The 19,073-nt window shown below is 42.8% G+C and overlaps 1 protein-coding gene across 2 annotated transcripts in view; it reads right to left on the bottom strand.

Moving 5' to 3' along the window:
- NSMAF (neutral sphingomyelinase activation associated factor) overlaps window positions 1–18,569 on the bottom strand; it is a 63,786-nt gene extending 45,217 nt beyond the window's left edge. Inside the window, exon 1 of one of the 2 annotated variants that reach the window (XM_086695023.1) lies at window positions 17,928–18,569. In XM_086695023.1, the coding sequence (XP_086551149.1) occupies window positions 17,928–17,986 (59 nt within the window). In that variant the 5' untranslated portion in view covers window positions 17,987–18,569. Of the gene's footprint in view, window positions 1–17,190; window positions 17,646–17,927 lie in introns of those variants that run through there. The other variant, XM_086695024.1, reaches the window with a different exon arrangement.
- Window positions 18,570–19,073: the final 504 nt, after the last annotated feature.

Here is a 19,073-nt window from a genome sequence, read left to right as displayed (position 1 = left end):
AGAGAGAGAGAGAGAGAGAGAGAGAGAAAGAGAAAGAACAAGAGCAGGGGAGGGGCAGAGAGAGAGGGAGACACAGAATCCGAAGCAGGCTCCAGGCTCTGAGCTGTCAGCACAGAGCCCGATGCGGGGCTCAAACCCGCAGACCGCGAGACCATGACCTGAGCCAAAGTCGGATGCTCAACCGACTGAGCCACCCAGGTGCCTGAGAACCCCCCAAGTTTTTGAAATAAAACTTATTCTTGCCTGAACAAAACCTGGGGCTTTCCTATCTATGGAGTTTTCATCCTTTGTTTCCTCTGACCGACTACCAGACGTCCCCACCTCCCCTTCAAACTGCACCCCGCCTCCCGTTCTAGTGTTCCACCTTCTGGTTAGTTGGGTTTATCTTACGACTTCCACAAGATCATATGATTCTGCGAGTCAGATCTTTAGATACAGTCCAATGCTTTGGTGTTGAGTAAGTAAGTAAACTGAACAGAAGAGGACTGAAATGTAGTTCTTTTAAAAGTTTTAACTGCTTTAAAAGTATGAATTCAGTTGTATGGCCACAGAAATAAACACATGGTAAATAAGTGAAAACAAGTGTTTCATCTGTTCTGTGGTGACATCGGACAACACTGGCGGCATTCTACAGGGTCAGGAAAAGCTCTCACGGGCAATGTGGGACTGGAGGTCTGGTGGTTGGAGGAAGGTATCTCTGATATACATAGCAGATCAAGCATGTGTGCTATCTCTGCTCCACTAAAATGTGAATGAAAATATTTTTTAAATTGTAAGACCTCAGACCAAAGAAAACTGAAGAGTCACAAAGACAAGAGCAACAAATATGTAAGAAATGGAAAGCAGATGGGAGGAATCGGCAGTGATCGGAAACCAGAACGGCAGATGCCTCCAGTAGAAGGTACCAATCGGTAGAAAACCAACTCAAGTCACAGGACTTCCAGAAAGTCCTGAAATTGCAGGAATCAGGTACCAAGAAGGTAAGGAGGAAGCATGGGGGGCATGGCCCGAAGTCTGAATGGTCAGTAGCCCAGATTCCTCCCCTGACGCCTACCCTACTTCGCTCTGGCACAGGTTTTTCTAGACAAAAACTGAGTAAGAGGCTCCAAAGCAGACACCAAGCACAGTGGAGAGCAAGGCTACGTACAGCATGAAAAGAGAGTGATTAAGGAAAAAGTAGGAACACATAACCACTCCAAGCAACAGTTTGGCAGATTATTTTTAGAAAAAAAAAACAACTAGCTTTAGAGAAAAGACCTTTAGAGAAAAGAGATAGGAGTACTTGAAGGAGCCGGGTCTCTACAATATCATCCCTTACTGGAGCCCACCAGAAAGGGCCTGCCCACGGTGACACAGAATTACATGCTTCATGCTTAAATACGAACGGATAGCTCAAGATCACCAGGCTCTAACATGAAGGAACTAGAGCAAAACAAGTGGAAGAACACGATGTGAAGTTCTAGACATAATACAGAGAACAGGAGCTCAAAAACCTATAATATACTTACAAAAAAGCCATTATATCCAGACAACAAGACATTGCTCATTACAAAGAAAACCTGAACCAAAAGAAAAATAACTCATAAATTAAAAATAATGACAGCAGGAACCAGCTTTACCATCCTCATAGGTAACTCTTTATTAGCCTATTCTATGTCTTTAAGTCCATGAACAAGAATTAATCATTGGCTAAAATGCCAGAGCTCAAAGGCAAATGCTCACTATTAATTCTTATTCTGAAGGTGAATACAATCACAAGAGTTGGGATTGCTAGAACGGTCCTTTGATGCTTCAGATAATTTCCACGAAGGTTTAAATCAGAGACATACTTCCTAGTTACCTTGGCCCTTGTCTTTAGCTTGTGGCTTAATGACCTAAAAACCTTTGCTTGGGCTGGAGCTATCTAATCCTTCGTTCCCCTTCTTGGTCCCCACTCCTCCTCTTAAGAGAAAAGGTAAAATAAGACAAGTATCTTTAGTAAGACAATGGCACAATTTTATTGCTATGAAGCACAAAGAACCTTCACAGACAATCGGCTCTTCCATATAATTATTAAAATATAACCCTATCCTTTGCCACAACATGGATGGATCTAGAGGGTATTAAATTACATGAAATAAATCAGAGAAAGACAAATACCATATGATTTCACTCATATGTGGTATTTAAGAAACACAACAAATGAATACAGGATAAAGAGAGAAAGAAAAAAATAGACTCTTAAATACAGAGAACTGGTGACTGCCAGAGGGGAGGGGGTGGGGGGTGGCTGAAATAGGAAAAGGGATTTAAGAATACACCTGTGATGAGCACCGAGTAATGTACAGGCTTGTGGAATAATTATATTATACACTAAGTTTTTTAAAAAAGAAAAATAAACATATATACATATATAATCCTATCCTTAATATTGTTAAAACATCCATACTACCCAAAGTGATCTGCAGAAATCATTGCCAAATCCAGTGTCATGAAGCTTCCCTCCAAGTCTTCTAGGAGTTTTGTACTTTCAGGTCTTGCATTTTAGGCCTTCAATCCATTTCGAGTTAATTTTTGTATGCGATTTTTTTAAATTTTTTTTTTCAACTTTTATTTATTTATTTTTTTTTTTTTGGGACAGAGAGAGACAGAGCATGAATGGGGGAGGGGCAGAGAGAGAGGGAGACACAGAATCGGAAACAGGCTCCAGGCTCTGAGCCATCAGCCCAGAGCCTGACGCGGGGCTCGAACTCACGGACCGCGAGATCGTGACCTGGCTGAAGTCGGACGCTTAACCGACTGCGCCACCCAGGCGCCCCTGTATGCGATTTTAAAGTAAGGGCCCAACTTCATTCTTTTGCATGTGGAAATCCAGTTTTCCCAGCACCATTTGTTGAAAAGATTGTCCTTTTCTTTCTTTAAAAACTTTTTTAATATTTATTTATTATTTTGAGAGAGAGACAGAGTGTGAGCGAGGGAGGGGCAGAGTGAGAGGGAGACACAGAACCCAAAGCAGGCTCCAGGCTCTGAGCTGTCAGCACAGAGCCCGACGCAGGGCTCGAACTCCCAGACTCCAAGATCATGACCTGAGCTAAAGTTGGATGCTCAACTGACTGAGCCACCCAGACGCCCCATGAAAAGACTGTCCTTTTCTTATTGTGTGGCCTTGGAACACTTTTAAAGATCATTTGACATTGATTTGGCAATGATTTCTTGGACAGGACACCAAAAGCATCAGCAACAAAAGCAAAAATAAATGAACGTGACCACCTGAAACTTAAAAACTCCTGCGCAGCAAAGAAAATAATCAACAGAATGAGAAGACAACCTAAAGAACTGGAAAGAGTATTTACAAACCATCTATCTGGTAAGGAGTTACTACTCAGAATATATAAAGAACTCCTACAGCTCAACAACAAAACTTAACCCAATTTAAGAATGAGCAAAGGACTTTAATAGACACTTCTCCAAAGAAGATATACAAATGGCTGAAAAGTATATGAAAAGATACCCAATATCAGTAATCACCAGGAAAATGCAAACCAAAACCATAAATGAGAGATCGCCTTGCACACCATTCAGAAGAAGAAGAAGAAGAAGAAGAAGAAGAAGAAGAAGAAGAAAACAAACGTTGGCAAGGATGTGGAGAAATGGGGACCCTTGCCCACTGCTGGCAGGAATGTAAAATGGGGCAGCTGCATGGAAAACAGGGTACAGGTTCTCTCAAAAATTAAAAATAGAACTACCACACAATCCACAGTCCCACTTCTGGGTATTTATCCAAAAGAATGGAAAAGGGGACCTCAAGGTATCAAGTGAGCATAGCCAGGCTCACTGCAGCGCTGTTTACAACCTAAATGTCCATCAATGATGAATGGATAAAGAAAATGGGATATATGCATACAATGGAGTATTATTCAGCTTTCAAAAAGAAGGAAGTCCTGTCTTATGCTACAACATGGATGAACCATTATGCTAGTGAAATAAGCCAGTCACAAAAAAACAAATACTACAAAATTCCACTCATGTGAGGTATCTGAGGTAGTCAAACTCTCACCAAGAAAAAACAGAATGGCCGTTGCTAGGAGCTGGAGGTAAATGGAAAAGTAGAACAGCTTTTCAGGGAGTTGCTTTTCAGTGGGTATAGAGCTCCCGGTTTGCAAGACGGAAAAGTTCTAGAGATCTGCTGCACAACAATGTGAACATACTTAACACCACTGTACTATACACTTGAAAATGGTTATGACAGTAAAACTATGCTATGTGTTTTTTACCACAATTAAAAAAAAATAGTATCAACCATTATAGAACTGGAGTCATCATTTGCTAAGTAACTTGTATCCTGCTTAATTTACCAATATTCATACTTTGTAAGAAACGTAAAACACATGGTAAAGGGACAGAACCAAATTATTTAAAGTTAAAGGATGAAGGGATTTTTCTGAGTTTATTTTTCTCTCTACTGAAGTGTTTAGTTATGCCTGCTTTAAAATTTTTGTATGTAAAAATGGTTCCAATAAGGTTTCGCGGTATTTTGAACAATGACTTTTAAACCACATCCCCTGGAGGAAAAGGTTCTGTGAAATCGCTTTTATAACTAAATGATTTCTTTCCGAGGCTCTTGGCCCTGCCCCTGGGATTCCTCAGTTTAAACTGTCTTACAGAGGTGTGGTGGGCTCTTCAGATTCTCCTGATAAATTCACTCACTCAGCAACTTAACTTTCTTGAAAAAGATGCTGTCCCATCCTCATGTCACCTAAATTTTAAGGGATACCATTCAACACTTAACCAATAGCATAAAATAAGCTCACCCTAGGCAGGCCCGACGGCAACCTTGTGTTCATGCCCACTCAGCCCCTACCCAACACTCCACTGATGAACAGTATGCATGATGGATCCAGAAGATTGTTCTAGTCGATTAGTTCTCTCGGTTGGAGCTGTACAACAGGCTTCACTGTGTTGAGGAGAATTATGTTATGTGCTCAATGGGAGAAAAGGCCCCGAGGCCTCAGTGATGCGTGCACGGGCACAGGAAGGGCCACGAGAGTCCTGTATCTGCCATGTCTACTCTGGATACCCTGACACCATGCTTGGATTAAGCTAGATTCCAGTGCCCCTACCAGTTACAGAGTTGGTTTAACTAAACTGGGCATTTTGGGTCAGCTTCCTAAAATGGCTCCGAAGACGAGGATGTTGAGAAAAACGCTCAACAAACGAGGCGAGAACACAGTCCTTGACTCACCGTTAGAAACGTTTCCCCAATAAGACATTTGACGGTCTGAATACAGTCACTCACACACATATTATCCCACCTGTCATACTAACATTAATTTCTCCCTTCTTGATTCTGTTAAAAGACATCACAAGAACAAACCTTATTCTCTGACGAAGTTCAGATGAACTGATCTACTGTGTGTTCCTGACCGACCTGTCAGAATGCTGTCAAAAGAGATTCGCAAGATGTGACTTTACAGTGGATTCATGCTAGAGACCGGTGGCAACGACTTCCTCTTCTAGTGGTTTATAAACAATCCATCTGATCTAGAAGTCGCACTAAGCCTGCTTATGCACGTATGCTCTTTCTGCACCTTTCAAAGTTCCTAGATCACGGAAACGATCCTGTGGTCCCAAACGCCAACCCTCCCAGCAGCTTACAGCAGGGGAGGGCACACGTTTTCACCCGTCTTACGTAGGCTTATTCTGTTACTCTCAGTCTGAAGGTTCGTGTCATGACAGAGTACAAAATAAGAACCACTTTCTCTGTTATAAATCAATTTTACAGTAGCGGCCTGGGCCCTACGCAGCAGCCTGGTTATTTAAATTCAACATCAGGAAACTTAAAAAAATTTTTTTTAATCTATAGCAGTTTTTAAAGCCACCACTCATTCCCATTTGGGGCTTTTAACTTTCTTTTTGCTAATTGTGCAGGTCTGTGACATCCTCTTAAACTGTCCCTGGTTGTTGCCCTTCCTGCTTCACACCATATATATATATATATATATATGTATATATATATATATATATATATACATATATATATATACACACACACACACACACACATATACACACAATTTTATATATATATAATATATATAATATATATATTATATACAGATCTATAGATATGGATGTTATAGATATTATATATTATATATATATAAAAGCTCAGAGGAGCCTGGGTGGCTCAGTCGATTAAGCATCTGACTTCACCTCAGGTCATGAGCTCGCAGTTCGAGCCCTGCATCAGGCCCTGTGCTGACAGCTCAGAGCCTGGAGCCTGCTTGGGATTCTGTTTCTCCCTCTCTCTCTCCCCTGCCCCAGCTTGTGCAGTGTCTCTCTCTCAAAAATAAACATTTTCTTTTAAAAAATTATAAGCTCAGAGGAACACTACCTGTACAACCATCCTATGTTTAGTTGTTTGTCTGATTTTCTGTAACTCTTTACCAAAGACCATTTGGCCTGAATGTTCTGAATTTTATTTTTGACAGTTTCACAGCTTTCTGGATCAATATCCATTCCAGAACAGTCCAGTAAAAATGCCTATCTTTTTTTTCTTCATTGAAACTTTCAGTATCTGTCTTCTAAAAGTCTAGATTCTATGTATGACAGAATCCTTCTGGATCCCAACCCTGGGCTTCAACAACAAATAACTTGCTATGGACTGCTTTTCCTGAAGGTTTCCAGCACTGCTACTTAATTAATTTCTCTTTAATATTCAGAATTTCACAGTTTTCAAGCTCTCTGTCTTAAGATAAATCAACATTTCAACAAGGAAACTCAAGAAACAATAACTGTATCTCACTAAGCATCGATTAAGTAAGGTCTCTTGTCATTTTCTGGGTGCTATTTCCTGTTTTCAATCTACATGAGGTACACATCCGCCATTTTTTTCCACTCACTCAGGTGCCTTATAACAAGTGAATGCAATGATCTCCGCTCCTCTTTCCAGTAAGTTCCCTGGGTGTTTCCCCCTCTGGTCATGGATTCCCCTGCAGTTGTACTTCTTGACATTCGGGTGCACTGCCTCACTTCCTGACAGGTCTTTCCTTTTGTATAGCTCTGCAGCTTTCCAGCACTAGTTTCCAATCTGGAGTCCTGTCCTGCCAAGCTTTGGCATCATCGAAGACACACCATTAATCATCTTCTGTAATAAAATTTGACTCATTTTATCATTCATGGTCCACACAATTGCACAGAGACATCTGTGTGACTAAATGTTATTTCTAGGTCTTGAACCCATTGTTTTCTCATGTAAATTACTGCCCCTTCTTCCTTGGAGTAGCATTTCATTTCCTACCTGCTGTCCTCCAGTGTAACCAGTATCACCATTTCATCTGCCCTTGTGATCCTTTCCCTTGGGAGTAAGTTTAAAACTCTAGCCCTTGGCCAGACTCTAGGAAATTACATTCTTCTCTGACTTTGTGAGATGCAATTACTTCCTGGACAAGATAGTTCAGATATCGAAATCCCTTTCATTGACCATCCGTAAAGCCAGTCACTTCTGCTCTCAAGTCTCAACTATCTTTGAGAACAAATGGCAAAACTATCACCTACGCTCTCGAAGACTTTCAATTTCCTCATCAAGGGAGGATGCTCCATGAGCATTCCCTAAACTGTCGAGAAGCATAGTTCAAAGAAACCAAAAAGAAAAAAAAAAAGAAAAGAAAATAAAAAGAGGAATACTTAATTACTGTTCTCTAGAACAGTGCTTCTCCAATGTGAATGTGTGTGCGATCATCTGGGGATCATGTTAAAGTGCAGGTTCAGATGCGAGAGATCTGGGGCACAGCCTGAGACTGCGCGTTTCCCAAGGAGCTCTGAGGCAGTGCTGATGCCCCCAGCCTGTGGATTACCCCGAGGACAACAGATGCTAACCAACAGCCATGTACACCAGGCTTCGATCGTTCCTCAGTCATTCTACATTTCTGCGATACCATAAAAATAAGTAGACCTCATTTTAAAACAGAAGCAGGACGCTGTGGTGGCACAGGAGATGGGCTTGGATAGGACAGTATCTTTTCTAGCCCTAGTTCAGCCATGACTTGGCCATTAGACTTTTAGTCAAATCACTTTACTATAAAATTGAGGGGAGGGAGACAAATTAGATTACCTCAAGCCTCTTCTTAACCAGCGGGTTTATAGATTTACTAAATAAACCCGGGCTTACACAAATCAGCAGGAATCCCATTTCAGACATTATCGCAGATTACACGTCCAGAGAAACAATCTCAGTACAGAGCCTCTAAAATTGCTGGATCAATTACTGAAATCTCTTTTCAAATGCTTGGCTGAGGTGATGGGAAAGTGAGGAAAAGCTTCAGAAGAGAGAAGTTAGCAGGCATTGGAGCAGTCTTTTCCCCTGGGTGTTTGCCCAACTCTGAGTATCAGAGAGCCTGCACTTATATGCCCTGTGTCCTGAGGGGACAGTGGGAAGGGGGACAGGGGTAGAGAAAGCTAGAATCCCTAAAGTTAATACCCTTGAAGGATGGAAATAAAAACCACCTCCCACCCTTCCCCAGAGGGAGATGGTAGGACCCAGGCTCTGGCTGGGCTGGGGACAAAGTCAGTCTTCCTTGAGAATGTGAAACCACCAGCCTGTCTTGATACACATCTGGGGCTAGAATTCACACTACTTATTTAGCCCAATAAAACTCCAGACAAACCAGTGTGGTCTCTCCCAGCACCCCAGGCAGAAATGAACGCAAATACTTTCTAGAAAACTCCACCTTAAATCCAGGTCTGCAAGAACTCCCAAGAAGAAGCTTCCAAGGAACAAGAAGACACAATCAAAAAATCATAAAATAAGTAACAAGATTACTGAATAAGGCTCAATACAAGCAACAGACTATTCAATCAAACCTGTATAAGCTACAGATAGCTTATTTCCTATATCTAAGCACTCCACTAGAGAAGTTTAAAGAAACAGAAGGACATCAAAAGTATAACAAAGAAACAGACTTTTATCAAAACTGATCAGGCAGTTATAAATGACCCCCCCCAAAACTAGAAATTTAAAAATAACTGAAATTAGAACAAACTAATGATATAGACAGCAAATTAGGCAACTAGAGAAAAAAATGTAAATTGTAAGACAGATTTAAAGAGTCCACAAGGCAGCACAGAAAAATACATATTAAAGAGACTTTACGAGAAATAAAAGTAATACCCTAAGAGCTGAAGGCCTGGCTCCAAATTTTCTAAAACTGTTTCAGCTTTTGAAATACCAATCAGGACAGGTGAATAAAAAGAAATTTTTATACAGACAAACAACAAAGCACTACAAAGAGGAGATCTTAAAAGCAGCCAGAGAAAAGACAGAGAACAATCAATGTTACAAAGAACAATCAGACTTAAATGATAGGGGGTTGTGGGGTGCCTGGGTGGCCCAGTCGGTTAAACGACCGACTTCGGCTCAGGTCATGATCTCACAGTTCCTGAGTTCGAGCCCCGTGTTGGGCTCTGTGCTGACAGCCTGGAGCCTGCTTCAGATTCTGTGTCTGCCCCCTCTCTATCCCTCCCTCACTCACAGTCCATCTCTCTCTCTCTCTCTCTCTCTCTCTCTCTCAAAAATAAACAAACATTAAAAATTGTTTTTAGAAAAATGATAGGGGTTTGTGGCAGGCTGGTCTCCTCTAGAATAAAAAGTAGCTTCCTGCAAAGCTCCACACAAACCCACTATGCTTCTATGTCAAAGGCAAACAGTCCAGACAAACGCAAGGCTTGGACCCCAGTGCCTTAATTATGCCAGGGAAAGTGCTGGTGGTTCCTTAACCACGGCACAAATACAACAAATCCTGTCCCTATCCTGCCATATCATATGGGCTCAAGTGCAAGGCTTAACAGCCCCAGTCAGGTCAGAGAAGGGGCGAGGGCAACGCATAGCCACAAACGCTGAGCTGGATGGTGAGTCAAGTCTCCATCACAACACAGCTCTACTGTTTCCTGGCTCCTGGTCATTCCATGGGGTCCAGGTTTCTCCTGGAGTCTGAAGCCTGATCTTACCAGGTAGCTAAGAGCTGTACCTTGGGGCAAGGCACACCTTTTCTCTTAGTTTGGGAGCTGAGATCCCCTCCACCAAAAAATGCTTCAGCAAGTCGGGTGCATATTCCCTGGATATCTCCCTTCATTTGCGCAATCTTCAAAATGCTGAGAAAATTACAGTTGACCCCCAAACAACATGGGTTTGAACTGTGCTGACCCACTTACATGTGGATTTTTTTCAATACATATACCACAGTATTGTAGATGTATTTTGTCTTCCTTATAATTTTCTTAATGACATTTCTTCTCTAGTTTACATTATTGTAAGGATACAGTATATAATATATATGATACACAAAATACGTGTTAATCAATTGTTTGTTATTGGTGAGGCTTCCAGTCAACAGTAGGCTATCTAATAGTTAAGTTTTGGGAGAGTCAAAGATTTTGTCATAGATTTTTGATTGCACAGGGGGTTGGTGTCCCAAACCCCCTTTTGTTCAAGGGCCAAAAGTATACATCTAGCAAAACTGATTTCCAAAACAAGAACATAAGCACATGTTCAGACAGATAAGAAGAGTTTAGTACCATCAGGGGAACTTCTAAAGGATATTCTTCAGGAAGAAGAAAATAATTCTACATGGAAGATATGATAGGCAAGAAGGAATGCTGAACTAAGACAATGGTAAACATGCATGTAAAACTATATAAACATAAACTAGACAATTGTAAAATCTAATTTATAGGTTTAAAATACAGACTGAAAATACTAGACAATAAGAGACTATAATTTGGATGGGACAGAAGTATTCCAAGGTCCTTATATTGTTAGGAAGGTGGCGGGGAGTGGGGTGGGATGGTAAGAGAATGATTAGCTTCAGATCTTAAGCTAAATATAAATGTTAAAATTTCAAGGTAAGCTCTAGAAAAACAGAAATATGCAAGGTACCATATTCTTCAGGAAAGATGAAAGAGAACAGAGTCTTAATCCAAATGAAGGAAAAATGAGAAAAAATTAAAGAACAAAATAAAAAAATAAAAATAAATCCAAATATATCTGTACAATAAATATAAATGGATTAAATTAATCTTTCAAGACAAAAATTATTAAAAAATGAATTATTAAAGAATCCAACTATAAAGCTATTTGTAAAAAATACGTCTAAAACCTAAGGACACAGAAAAGTTGAAAGTAAAAAAAAGAAAAATTCCATATAATGCAAATAACCCAAACAAAACTGATAGCATCATATTAATATCAAACAAAACAGAAAAAAAAAAACATTCCTAGAAGAAGTCATCATATATTGACTAAAGACTCAATTTTGTAAGATAGCAATTTTAAACTTACATACTTAATAACAACCCCTGAAAATATAAGCAAAAATTGATGGAAATATTAGTCAAAGTTTGCATCATGAAGCATCTCTCGGTAACTGGTAAGTCAATCAAAAAAAATTCGTTAAGGAAAAAGAAGATCTAAACACAATTAACAAGATTAACATAACAGATATACAGATATTATACCAATATTAATGTACATCTATTTTCAACCTCACATCAGTTTGTGAAGAACGACTATAATCTAAGTCATAATAATTTCAAAGCATTAGTATTATACAGACCTTACTCACTAAACACAAATTAAAAATAAAAAACAAAATAATTTTCAAAATCTTTTGAGTTATAAAATGTTAAATCACAATTTTACATGTCTGATGGGTAAAAGATGAAATCACAATGGTATACAGGAAAATAAAACAAGCAATGAATTCATTAAATGGCCATACCCATTTTATATCACATTAAAAAAAATTTCTTGGGGGGGCACCTGGGTGGCTCAGTCGGTTGGGCGTCCGACTTCAGCTCAGGTCATGATCTCAGGATCTGTGAGTTCGAGCCCTGCGTCAGGCTCTGTGCTGACAGCTCAGAGCCTGGAGCCTGCTTCAGATTCTGTGCCTCCCTCTCTCTCTGACCCTCCTCTGCTCACACTCTGTTCTCTCAAAATTAAATAAACATTAAAACAAAACTAAAAAAGATTTTCTTGGGGCGCCTAGGAAGCTAGGTGAGTTTGAGCATCCAACTTTGGCTAAGGTAATGATCTCATGGTTCATGAGTTCAAGCCCTGCATCGGGTTCACTGCTGTTAGTGCAGAGCCAGCTTTGGATCCTCTGTCCCCCCCTCTTTCTGCCTCTCTCTCTCTCTCAAAAATAAATAAACATTAAAAAAAATTTTTTTTCCTTAATGAAAATCATAGAGCAAATCCACTCAAAATGTATGAGCATTCTCTTGTGTCTTCTTAAATGGTAGCCATTTTGGAGGAAATTAATGTCAGACAGCAATGAGGGCATAAGGTGAAGGGCTAGTAATGTAGTTTGGGTAAATCCAATGTAAATTCTAAATTACTCAAAATATTTACAGCATTTATTTTTTCTCCCACTGTTTTTTTGTTTGCTTTTATGTGAGAAAAACACACCCTATTTCTGAGTCACAGGCAGATTTCCTTCAACCCTTCAGCATTCTAACTGCTGATTCCGCAGTTAAGTCTCCAAATTCAACACCAGGCACATCCCAAATGAGATACTGAAAGAATGGGATGCTCAGTCTCAGAAATGAAAGAATAAACAGGAGTACAGCAAGTCACTTGGCCCTCGCAACCAGCATCATTAGTATAATAAATACAGAATCAACTGATAACACTTGAAGTAAAAGATATTTAATATCAGCCAAGAAATTTGGTTATCAGCATAACCAAGAGAATTAAACACACATGGAATGTTTGAGGCAAGGATGAATTCGAAGAAGTGTCTATAAAAGTATTAACGAAACATGTGTGCCCAATATAGAATTCACGATCACTAACGTTTTATCCTAGAATGACAGCTTGTAAGCTACAGCTAAGTAATTTGCTGTACAACCTTAGAGAAAAATTTGACTCCCCAATAGAGTATTCCTTAGGTTATCTAAATTTCTGTATCACCCCAGAAAAAATAGCTATTCTTCCATCATACCACTCTAGATGTGAAGATAAAAATATTTAACAGTTAGCCTACTCCTAAATCTTAAAATATAAAAATCTTAAATGCAGCAGTTTGTAAAATATCCTTATCTGCTAACCCACTGTACACGTTATTTCCAACAACTCCAAAGAAAGACACGAGTTGCCTTTTAAAAATGTTTTCCACTGATCTTCATTAAGACCTAAACAGCACATTTTTTAATTAACATTTTTAATGTTTATTTTATTTATTTTAAGTTTATTTATTTTTGAGAGAGAGACAGAGAGAGTGAGCAGGGACGGGCAGAGAAAGAAGAGGAGAGAGAGAATCCCAAGCAGGCTCCACACTGTCACTACGGAGTCCGATGTGGGGCTCGAACTCACAAACTTGCGAGATCATGACCTGAACTAAAACTAATAGTCAAACACTTAACCGACTGAGCCACCCAGGCCTCCCATTAATGTTTATTTATTTTTGAGAGAGAGACAGAGTGCAAGCAGGGGAGGGGCACAGACTGAAGGAGACACAGAATCTGAAACAGGCTCCAGGCTCTGAGCTGTCAGCACAGAGCCTGATGCTGGGCTCAAACCCACCAACCGTGAGATCATGACCTGAGCTGAAGTCGGACGCTTAATCGACTAAGCCAGCCAGGCACCCCGACAACACATTTTTAAAAACCAGTAAAGGGGCGCCTGGGTGGCTCAGTCGGTTAAGCGGACGACTTCGGCTCAGGTCATGATCCTGCGGTCCGTGAGTTCGAGCCCCGCGTCGGGCTCTGTGCTGACAGCTCAGAGCCTGGAGCCTGTTTCAGATTCTGTGTCTCCCTCTCTCTGACCTTCCCCCATTCATGCTCTGTCTCTCTCTGTCTTAAAGGAAAATAAACGTTAAAAAAAAAATAAAAATAAAAAAATAAAAACCAGTAAAATCAATATAGTTCCTGGCATCTAAATCTTAACCAGGATACTAATGTACTTTTAATGACCAAGTATCTCTTCATTTTCTGATATACTACCGAAAATTCCCAAAGCATTCTTTACAAACATGACTAATAAATGGTACTACTGTACAGCTGGTCAAGCCAGAAACCTGAGAGGAGGACTGCCAGGCTGAGCAAACAAAAATACAGGATACCTAGTTAAATCTGAATTTCAGACAAATTACAAAAAAATTAATGTAAGTATGTAGCAAATACTGCATGGGACATACTTGCACTAAAAGATTTTTCATTATTCATCTGAAATTCATTTAACTGGGCATCCTGTATGTTATTTGACAACTCTAGCTGGGATTCTTTCTCCGTTGCCTCCTACATGAAATCTACCACACCAAGACCTGTCAATTCCACCTCCTAAGAACATCTCCTAAGTGTAAAATCCATACACTTTTCTCCATTTCTTCTGCCTCCGCTTTGGTCTCAGCCACCAAGAATCTCCCAACCGGTCTCTCTGCTTCTATCTTTGTAGAAATATCACTTACTCTAAATGCAGTAGCATCAATTTAATACTAAAAGAAATAAATGCCAGCTTCAGGTTTCTCCTTTTCTGAGGTTATTACTGGGTAGTGGCAGAAATCTAAAATCTCTAAAGCAGCATGAGAGGTGAGGCCTTTTATTAAGGGTCACCTCCGAAGGAGTCCCAAGGAAAGAAACAGTTCTCTTGGGTATGCTTGAGCAAATGGCCTATATCAATCACTGTGCTAATTGGTGTTTATTGCTACAAAGGGATGAGCTAGGAAAAATCTGTGCAGAAATAAAGTTTGCTTTTTAAAGTTTATTTATTTTGAGAGAGAGCGAGCAGGGGTAGGGCAGATAGAGGGAGAGAAAGAATCCCAAGCAGGCTCTGCATCGTTGGCACACAGCCCAACACTGGGCTGGATCTCACGAACCCTGAGATCATGACCTGAGCCTAAACTAAGAGTCGGATGCTCAACCGACCGAGCCACCCAGGCACCCCAGAAATGAAGTTGCTTTAAAATAAATCGCCTTGGGGCGCCTGGGTGGCGCAGTCGGTTAAGCGTCCGACTTCAGCCAGGTCACGATCTCGCGGTCTGTGAGTTCGAGCCCCGCGTCAGGCTGGGCTGATGGCTCAGAGCCTGGAGCCTGTTTCCGATTCTGTGTCTCCCTCTCTCTCTGCCCCTCCCCCGTTCATGCTCTGTCTCTCTCTGTCCCAAAAATAAATAAACGTTGAAAAAAAAAAATTTAAAAAAAAATAAAATAAAATAAAAAAATAATAAAATAAATCGCCTTGTCTTTCAGAGTGAATTCTAAGATTTATAGAGACTGCGTGGTTCTAGCCTACATCTGCTTGTGAGACAGATTCCTTTCATTCAACTGGTACTCTACGGACACCTTCGGGGTTAAAGTCCACTCATCAGCCCAAGGTTGCAAAGTCGGAAAGCAGAGTATTAAAAAACGTGGGCAGTCAGCAAGTAAGATCCAAATAACTCTAAGATATATGGTGCCAACGTCTTCAGATTCCTGATACGGCAAGTGCAGACTTTAAGATTTGTGCGACATTGTAGAGCTGTATACACTAAGCAAATTAAGCAAAAATTACAGCTATTGAATGAACTGACAAATCTAAAGAAAACAGGTTTTCCTCTTATGAAAGAGGCCACAGAATTGTTACAAATAACTCTTTGATCAGAGAACATGATGGCAATTCAAGTGTTTCTAAGTTCTTACAATGCAAATTCGAACATCCATCTATTTAATACAGAATACCCCCAATTCTTAACGGTGTTGGTACAGAACAAAAAACTCTACTCAAGCTCCTTCCAAATGAAACAAGCATTATAAATGAAGTCAGAAGAGCCTCTACAAGTATGAGTTACTTTATTTAGGGTCCAGTCATTATTTAAAAAACAAGCGTTTCCGGGGATGCCTGCGTGGCTCAATCGGTTAAGCATCCGAATTTGGCTCAGGTCATGATCTCATGGTTTGTGAGTTCGAGCCCCACATTGGGTTCTGTGCTGACAGCTCAGAGCCCGCAGCCTGCTTTGGATTCTTTGTCTCCCTCTCTCTCTGCCCCTCACCCGCTCACACTCTGTCTCTCTCTCTCCCTCTCTCAAAAATAAACAAACATTAAAAAAAAAAAAGGCGTTTCTGTGGATAAAAGGCTAATCACAAAACCAGAAACATTCTTGAAAGCCATATCCGAGATATGTTTTTTTGATACATCTTATCTTCTTATCTACAGTGGGGAATGAAATTTCAACCTACAGATATCCTGGCCAGGCCAACATTATAGATTAGAAAAGGATATGAATGTTTGGACAAAACGGATCAAATCAACACCTATAAAACAGGTGTGGATGTTGCAAGATCACGCAAACCTTAAAGTCTCCACCTGTATTTCCATGTATAATCTGCTTTGTTGGTGTCCACTGTAGAGGCCAAGGGCAGGCTGTCCCAAAACGTGCCCCTGCGGCATATTTTCCATAAAAGTTACTTAAGAAATAGCCAATGCAGGGACACTCAGACCCTCCTCCCGCCTGAAATCAGTAACAGAAATCTTCCAAATGAGAAATACCCTCCCTACTAAGAAACAAAAAGACATCTTTATCACCACAGATAGGGCCTTTAAAGCCAAGACAGTGTAGAAACAAACCTTATTCCCCCCCCCCCCCAATCTACTACCTCAGCCTAAATTCTGCCTTGAATTCCCTACTAATTAAAGCTCCCAAACACCTGTTTTCTTTATCCTGTCAATTCCTCACAAATGTATTGTCTCTTTGTCTGAAATGTAAAAGAACTGCCTGCATTGGTCATTTCTTTAGGTCTCTATTTTAATATTGGGCCTCTGCGGACAAGTCATAAAACTTTGCTTTTCTCCTCCTGTTCATTTGTCGTATGCAAACTGAATTTAGCCCAGCTGGAAGACCTTCAAAGGTAAAGGAAAATTCTTGTTTCCTTCCACCGCCGATCACACAACAACGTGACAGGCTAGCAGAACTCCTAGATAACTTATTCTCACGATCAAAATAACAACTGTAAAATAATTCGTTCCCAGTTCCTTTTGACACCTGAGACCACAGACCCGAAATTCAGCAAGCTATTTCGCTCACTAGTAATTTACTTAGGGCAGAAGTGACCTTTTTCAGAAATGACTTCCCTTGGAGGCGGAGAATCAGAAACTAAACGGGTGCTGCTGCTCAGAGATCATTTGATTCAGCTCGCGGGACCCCAAATGCCTACTGGGATCTGGGGATAATGACTGCTGTGCCTCACCTCGCGTCTGAATGCAAAGCCTTCCAATGCACTTGTCTTGTATGTAATAAGACCCACTGCTCGGTACAACACGTTTGTGGCGTGGCCCTTGGCTTTTCGCAGAATAAGGCCTTTCTTGCGGCCCACCTCGCGGCCCGGCAGGGCAGGGAGCCGGGCAGGCCCTTGCCTTGGCCTTCCGTCTGAAGAAGTCGACAAAAAAAGGCGCAATAAAGCGTGGTATCCAGGTCCGTCCCGGCGCAGGCGGGGTGGTCGCCGACCGCGGAGGGCAGCCCTGGCGGAACGCCCCTGCGGCGCCCACGCAGTGCCCGGACCCGGCGCCGGTGACCCGGGGGGGACAGGGGGAGGCCCCCGGCCCGCGCACCGCCAGCCGCACCCCTCCGGAGAACGCCAGGGCTCGCGTCCCGGGCCGGGGCCCGCGAGGGAGTCCGCACCGGGACCCTCGCGGCCTCTTCCGGGTGAGCCGCGTGGCCCCACCTGCGCCCGGCTCGCTACCGGACCGGGACGCGACCCCGGCCCCGACCCGGCTCCCGGGCTCCGGCCGCGGCCCCCGCCCGAGCGCCCGGCATGCTCCGGGCCCCGGCCTTTGTGCCGGGTCCCCACACCGGGTCCGACCTCTCGGGGCCCGGCCGGAAACCCGGCTCCCGCCCCCCCCCCGAGCGGGCCCCCCCCCGCCCCCGGCCTCCGACCCCGGCTCCGGCCCTCCCCGCCTCCGCCCGCAGGCCGGGGCCGGCGCTCACCTCTCCTTAGAGTAGAGCTGCAGCTGCTGCTCCCGCCGCTTCTTCCGGATAAACGCCATGGAGGGAGGGCAGGGCGCCGGCGCGCGGGGACGCACGGCTCGGGCGCCGCTGCAGTCCGCGAGGAGTCCGGGACGCGCCTGGGAGGCGGGCCCCGCGAGCCGGCCCGCGAGGTCCCGGCCGGGAGGGGAGTGCGGCTGGGGGGCCTGGCTTCGCGCGCGGCGGCGCCGCTGGGCGCCCCACCGCCCGACGCTGCGCCCCAGGGCCCGCGGCGTCCGGGCCGCGCTCAGCGGAGCATGTTCGCGTGGGGACTCCCGCGGCGCCGTGACTCAGGCCGGAGGAGGGGCGCGCGCTGACCCGAGGCGCCCGACACCCCGGCCGCCGGGTACGGGGGAAGGACCGGGGCCAGCCTGCGGTCTGTGCTTACGCGCCGAACGTTCCCCGCTCTGTCACCCGCTGCATAGCCCCGTTTTGAATGTTGCATGCGTGAAAACGGAAGCTTGCCCGTGGACTGCCCCCACGTTGCTGGCCACCGAGACTCCCAAATAACACCGTTTGGGGCTCTCGATCTATTGGTAGTTGAAATGCTTGGTCGCATGACTTCTCTTTCTCTCTTTTTCTAACGGCTTTGTTGACCTAGAACTCACACAGCAAGCAGTTCACCCATTTAAAGTGTACCATTCGGTGATTTTTACCACGGTCGCAGATATGCAGAACTCCCCCCCCCCCCCAATACCCTTCGGTTATCACCCCCACGTCCTCGAAGCCCAGCATTAAGCAAGCACTGATCAACTTTTCTGTGTCTATGAACTTGCCCATCCCCAACATTTCATATAAATGCAATCGTACGTTATGTAGCCTTTTATGTCTGGCTTCTTTCATTTAGCATGAATGTTTTTCAGATTCATTCATGTATCTGTACTTTATTCTTTATTGCTGGAGAGATAGATCCTAGCGTACGGACGTACCCCATTTTGTTAATCCATTCATCATTTGGCAGTTACGAATAATGCTTCTAAGAACATTCTTGTACAAGTTTTTGCACGGACGGATGTTTTCATTTCTACTGACTACATGCCTAGGAGTGGAATTGCTGGGTCGTGGAACTCTACGTTTAAACACTTGAGAAACTGCCAAACTGTTTTCTAA

The sequence above is a fragment of the Puma concolor genome, chromosome F2 (assembly GCF_028749965.1).
Source record: "Puma concolor isolate L17-30 chromosome F2, mPumCon1.1.hap2, whole genome shotgun sequence".
Lineage (NCBI taxonomy): Eukaryota > Metazoa > Chordata > Mammalia > Carnivora > Felidae > Puma > Puma concolor.
This window is presented reverse-complemented; position numbering and strand designations above follow the sequence as displayed.